This window comes from Callorhinus ursinus, unplaced genomic scaffold, assembly GCF_003265705.2.
Source record: "Callorhinus ursinus isolate GAN/ISIS: 27379988/994484 unplaced genomic scaffold, GSC_fseal_2.0 scaffold1314, whole genome shotgun sequence".
NCBI lineage: Eukaryota > Metazoa > Chordata > Mammalia > Carnivora > Otariidae > Callorhinus > Callorhinus ursinus.
In genome coordinates this window covers 861-7558 of record NW_027398369.1, presented here as the reverse complement: position 1 = coordinate 7558, position 6698 = coordinate 861, and the positions used below count along the sequence as shown (strand labels likewise).

At 40.6% G+C, this 6698-nt stretch overlaps 1 protein-coding gene across 1 annotated transcript; it reads left to right on the top strand.

Moving 5' to 3' along the window:
• The first annotated feature begins 912 nt into the window (after nt 1-912).
• On the top strand, nt 913-1848 carry LOC112818142 (olfactory receptor 5B3-like). Its single transcript, XM_025865357.2, has one exon. The coding sequence runs from the start codon at nt 916-918 to the stop codon at nt 1846-1848; it is 933 nt and encodes a 310-aa protein (XP_025721142.1). The 5' UTR covers nt 913-915.
• Nucleotides 1849-6698: the final 4850 nt, after the last annotated feature.

The following is a 6698-nucleotide window of genomic DNA, read 5'->3' as shown; positions in this document are numbered from 1 at the left end:
ATACAAATCTTCTTGTACTTACAATGAGGTTATGTCCCTAGAAACCCATTGTACACTGAAAATATCGTAAGATGAAAATTCATTTACTACATATGACCTACTGAACATCATAGCTTAGCCTCTCCTACCTTAAGCATGCTTCAGCACTTACCATTAGTGTACAGTTGGGCAAAAATCATCTCACACAAAGCCAGCTTGATAATAAAGCATTGAATATCTCAAGAATTTGTTGAATACAGTACTGAAAGTGAAACACAGAATGGCTGACCTTGTACAGGATGGTTGTAAAGGTATCAGTTGTTGACCCTCATGATCACCTGGATGACCTGGATCTGTGGCTCACTGCCCCTGCCCAGCACCAGGAGAGAGGATTGCATCTGCTATCGCTAACCTGGAAAAAGATCCAAATTCAAAATTTGAGGTATGGTTTCTACTGCATGTGTATCACCTTTGCACCATCATCAAGTTGAAAAATCACTAAGTCAAATCAACGTAAGTTGGGGACGGTCTGTACACCTACAGTGTCTACAGCAGTTCCTGGCAAGTCAGCAAAATGCAAGTATCTGCTTTTACTAGACATGGGAAAAGAGAACTGCCAGACGTATTCCTTCTGGACAAGCCATCTTGATCAAGTTAGTTAATTTTCTATAATCTCAGTTTATAAATTTATAAAATTTTAGAATTGAGGAGATGCTCCATACTTCAGAGTCAACAGTTTGTAAATCTATATGTAATTTTTACACTAACTTTTGATGTCAAGCTAATGTTTTATCCAGAGAATTTTGAAATACAGTCTTGCTCTAATGAAATACTGCATGCTGTATGTACACTTTTCAGGATAAGTTTCTTTGTTTATCACCCATTTCTTTATTTCTTTCTTCTTATAGCCATAGAGCATTTGTGGTTCTCAACTTGATGGATAACAGGGCAGAAGTGACACAGTGCCTCCTGCTGGGGCTAACCAATGACCCGGAACTGCAGCTTCCCTTATTCATAATGTTCATCCTCATCTACCTCATCACTCTGGTTGGGAATTTGGTGATTATCATGTTGATTCTGTTGGACTCCCATCTCCACACTCCCATGTACTTTTTCCTCAGTAATCTGTCTCTGGTGGACTTTTGTTACTCTACGACTGTCACTCCCAAAGTGATAGCTAGGTTACTTGTGGGAGACAAGGTCATCTCCTACAATGCATATGCTGCTCAGATGTTCTTTTTTGCAGCCTTCGCCACTGTGGAAAATTATCTCTTGGCCTCAGTGGCCTATGACCGCTACGCAGCAGTGTGCAAACCCCTCCATTACACCACCACCATGATGACAAGTGTGTGTGCTCGTCTGGCCATAGGTTCCTACATTTATGGTTTCCTAAATGCCTCTATCCACACTGGAGACACATTTAGTCTCTCTTTCTGTATGAACAATGTAGTCCATCACTTTTTCTGTGATGTTCCAGCAGTCATGGTTCTTTCTTGCTCTGATAGACATGTCAGTGAGCTGGTTCTTGTTTATGTAGTGAGCTTCAACATCTTTTTTGCTCTCTTGGTTATCTTGATTTCCTACATATTCATATTTATCACAATCCTGAAGATGAGTGGAGGATATCAGGAGGCTATATCCACCTGCGCCTCCCACCTCACTGCACTGTCCATCTTCTATGGGACAGTCATCTTCATGTATTTACAGCCCAGCTCCAGTCATTCCATGGACACAGACAAAATGGCATCCGTGTTCTACACTATGGTCATCCCCATGCTGAACCCTGTGGTCTACAGCATGAGGAACAAGGAGGTCAAGAATACATTCATGAAGATTGTTTTAGAGTCAAAATTGTCTCTAGGATTGTGATTTTAACATTGTATAATGTGCACTAATCTAGTTACAATAAGGCCGTAGTGAAATTAAGCTCCTGATGTGGTATCCTAACTTATTCAAAAGTCTCTTGTCCTGAAAAAAAACAAACATTATGTGTAAAACTACAAGCCTGAACAAGAATGGCTAAGATGGGGCTTAATTGTCAAAAACTTTGCTCAGGTAATGGGTTTATTCACTTATGCTACATGCATTTTTTTCTACCACATCAATGCAGAGACACATAAAATAGGGGCACAAATGAGACCATGAACAGAAGTGCATGCGTGTGCCCATGAGGATACATACACACTGGAGTAGGAAATTTTCCAGAAGTAAGTGGAATGTTGATAGTTTTTAATAATAATAATTTAAATATCTAATTCATGTATTAGAATAGAAATTTATGTCCAATATTTTTCACCTTTAGTTGAATTCCATTCTAAGAGTCCTAACTTCAGAATGAAAATAATATACTATTCCCTGAAACAAATACATTATATGTTAATAAAAATTTTTTAAAAATAAAATAATATACTATTAAATGAAAGGATCTAATTTTAGGGGGCTCATTTTATTGAGAGATACATACATATAACATCTTAAGTGAATTAATATTTCTGTCTTAACTGAGTCCTTACATAGAACTAACATGCTCATATTATAGTCTTCAAAAGGTAAAAAACAGGGGGCGGAGCAAGATGGCGGAGGAGTAGGAGACCTGGATTTCGCCTGGTCTCAGGAATTCAGCTGAATAGGAATCAAACCATTCTGAACACCTACGAACTCAACAGGAGATCGAAGAGGAGAGTAGCAACAACTCTCTGAACAGAGAAGCGACCACTTTCTGGAAGGTAGGACGTGCGGAGAAGTGAATCCGAGGTGATATTCGGGAGGATAGAGGGCAGGGGAGGGGGCCTCCCTCGGCCGCTTCTGGCAAGTGCTAGAGCCGCGGAGCACAAAATCGGAACTTCTAGAAGTCAGCTCCGCTGAGGGACGTCGCTGCAGTGGCTAAGCGGGGGGTGGAACACTCGCGGGACAGTGTGGTCTCAGGACCCTCAGGGTCACAGAAAGACCGGGGGTGCCTGAGCGCAGCAGAGCTCCCAGGTATCGGAGCGGGGAAGCCGGCTGCAGAGACGGAGCCGAGGTGCGGGCTCTCAGCTCGGGGTTGCCATAAACTGATCCGTGGCCCAGTCGGGCCACTGCTCCTCCAGCAGGGACACAACAAGTGGCAAATCTGGGGAGACTCCCCTCCCTCCCCCAGGAGGAGCGGCGCGGAGCACACCGCAGGGATCTGCTGGGTTTGGAGACTCCACACGGGGTCGGGTGGCAGAGATCGAAACGCTCAGTCACAGGCCAGGTGAGCACGGAGTGCGGCCGGAGACCAGGGAGATGGGAGTGACTGCTTTTCTCTTGGGGCGCACTGAGGAGCGGGCCCCGAGTTCTCAGCTCCTCTGAGTGGAGATTGGGAGGCCACCATTTTCACCCTGGTCCTCCAAAGCTGTACCGAGAGCTTGCAGGGAACAAAAGCTCCTAAGAGCAAACCCAAGCCGATTGCTTAGCCCGGACCGACAGGGCGGGGCAATTCCGCCTCTGGCAAAGACATTTGGGAACCACGGCAACAGGCCCCTCCCCCAGGAGACCAGCACGAACAGCCAGCAAGCCAAGACCAAGTTTACCGATCAAGGAGAACGGGAGAACTCCAGCGCTAGGGGAATACTGCACATAGAATTCATGGCTTGTTTTTACCATGATTCATTAGTTTTTCAAAGTTAATTTTTTTAAACGGTTTTTTTAATTTTTCTTTTCCCCTTTTTCAACCAACATCTTATCAATTCCTTTTTTAAAAAAAAACATTTTTTATTTTTCATTTTTAGAGTCATATTTTATCCCTTCATAGTAGTTACCCTTATTTTTCACATATATATATATAATTGTTCTCTCTTTAAAATTTTGAGATACAGTTTCTTCTAACAGATCAAAATATACCCTAAATCACTAGTGTATGGCTTTTTTCTAGTCCCCTGCCTGATCACATTCTCTCCCTTTTTTTTCTTTTTCTTTTTTTTTTTAAATCTTCTTTCTTTTTTCAAACAACTTCTTATCGTATCAATTCCTTTTATAAAATCTTTTATAATTTTCACCTTTACACTCATCTTCCATCTCTTCATTGTATCAACCCTTATTTTGTACATATGTAAGTCTTTCTTCTTTTAAAATTTTAGGAGGCACTTTTTTCTAACAGACCAAAATACACCCAAAATCTAGTGTGTGGCACTGATCTATGCACTAGCCTAATCATATTTGATCATACTCGTTTTTTTTCATATTGTTCTGTTTTTGTATTTATCTTTTTCTTTTTTTTTTCTTTCTTTTCTCTTTCTTTTTTCTTTCTTTCCCTTTCTTTTCCCCTGGTTTCAGGTCTTTCCTGAATTGTATAGAGAATATTTGCTGGGGAGGTTGTTAACCTTTTAGCATTTTGTTCTCTCATTCATCTATTCTCCTCTGAACAAAATGACAAGACGAAAAAGTCACCTCAGCAAAAAGAACAAGAGATAGTACCGTCAGCCAGGGAACTACTCAATGTGGACATTAGTACGATGTCAGACCTAGAGTTCAGAATCATGACTTTAAAGATACTAGCTGGGCTTGAAAAAAGCGTGGAAGTTATTAGAGAAACCCTTTCTGGAGAAATAAAAGAACTAAAATCTAACCAAGTCGAAATCAAAAAGGCTGTTAATGAGGTGCAATCAAATATGGGGGCACTAACTGCTAGGATAAATGAGGCAGAAGAGAGAATCAGTGATATAGAAGACCAAATGATGGAAAATAAAGAAGCTGAGAAAAAGAGAAAGAAACAACTACAGGATCACGAGGGCAGAAGTTGAGAGATAAGCAATACAATAAGATGAAACAACATTAGAATAATTGGGATCCCAGAAGAAGAAGAAAGAGAGAGAGGGGCAGAAGGTATATTGGAGCAAATAATAGCAGAGAACTTCCCTAATGTGGGGAAGGAAACAGGCATCAAAATCCAGGAGGCACAGAGAGCCCCTCTCAAAATCAATAAAAATAGGTCAACACCCCGACATCTAATAGTAAAACTTACGAGTCTCAGAGACAAAGAGAAAATCCTGAAAGCAGCTCGGGAGAAGAGATATGTCACCTACAATGGTAGAAATATTAGATTGGCAACAGACCTACCCACAGAGACCTGGCAGGACAGAAAGGACTGGCAAGATATCTTCAGAGCACTAAATGAGAAAAATATGCAGCCAAGAATACTATATCCAGCTAGGCTGTCATTGAAAATAGAAGGAGAGATGAAAAGCTTCCAGAACAAACAAAAACTAAAGGAATTTGCAAACACGAAACCAGCCCTCCAAGAAATATTGAAAGGGGTCCTCTAAGCAAAGAGAGAGCCTAAAAGCAGCAAAGATCAGAAAGGAACACAGACAACATACAGTAACAGTCACCTTACAGGCAATACAATGGCACTAAATTCATACCTTTCAACAGTTGCCCTGAATGTAAATGGGCTAAATGCCCCAATCAAAAGACACAGGCTATCAGACTGGATTAAAAAACAAGACCCATCCATATGCTGTCTGCAAGAGACTCATTTTAGACCCAAAGACACCCCCACATTGAAAGTGAGGGGGTGGAAAACCATTTACCATGCTAACGGACACCAAAAGAAAGCTGGGGTGGCAATCCTTATATCAGACAAACTAGATTTTAAAACAAAGACTGTAATAAGAGATGAGGAAGGACACTATATCCTACTTAAAGGGTCTATCCAACAAGAAGATCTAACAATTGTAAATATCTATGCCCCGAACATGGGAGCAGCCAATTATATAAGGCAATTAATAACAAAAGCAAAGAAACACATTGTCAACAATACAATAATTGGGGGACTTTAACACCCCCCTGACTGAAATGGACAGATCATCTAAGCAAAAGATCAACAAGGAAATAAAGACTTTAAATGACACACTGGACCAAATGGACTTCACAGACATATTCAGAACATTCCATCCCAAACCAACAGAATACACATTCTTCTCTAGTGCCCATGGAACATTCTCCAGAATTGATCGCATCCTAGGTCACAAATCAGGTCTCAGCTGGTACCAAAAGATTGGGATCATTCCCTGCATATTTTCAGACCACAATGCTTTGAAACTAGAACTCAATCACAAGAGGAAAGTCGGAAAGAACTCAAATACATGGAGGCTAAAGAGCATCCTACTAAAGAATGAATGGGTCAACCAGGAAATTAAAGAAGAATTTAAAAAATTCATGGAAACCAATGAAAATGAAAACAAAACTGTTCAAAATCTTTGGGATACAGCAAAGGCAGTCCTGAGAGGAAAGTATATAGCAATACAAGCCCCATTCTCAAAAAACAAGAAAGGTCTCATATACACAACCTAACCCTACACCTAAAGGAGCTGAAGAAAGAACAGCAAATAGAGCCTAAACCCAGCAGGAGATGAGAAATCATAAAGATAAGAGCAGAAATCAATGAACTAGAAACCAAAAGAACAGTAGAACAGATCAACGAAACTAGGAGCTGGTTCTTTGAAAGAATTAACAAGATTGATAAACCCCTGGCCAGACTGATCAAAAAGAAAAGAGAAAGGACCCAAATCAACAAAGTCATGAATGAAAGAGGAGAGATCACAACCCACACCAAAGAAATACAAACAATTATAAGAACATATTATGAGCAACTCTATGCCAGCAAATTAGATAACCTGGAAGAAATGGGTGCATTCCTAGAGATGTATCAACTACCAAAATTGAACCAGGAAGAAATAGAAAGCCTGAACAGACCTATA

Coding starts and splice junctions, on each gene's coding strand:
- LOC112818142 (XM_025865357.2), top strand. CDS start 916: ATGGATAACAGGGCAGAAGTGACACAGTGCCTCCTGCTGGGGCTAACC.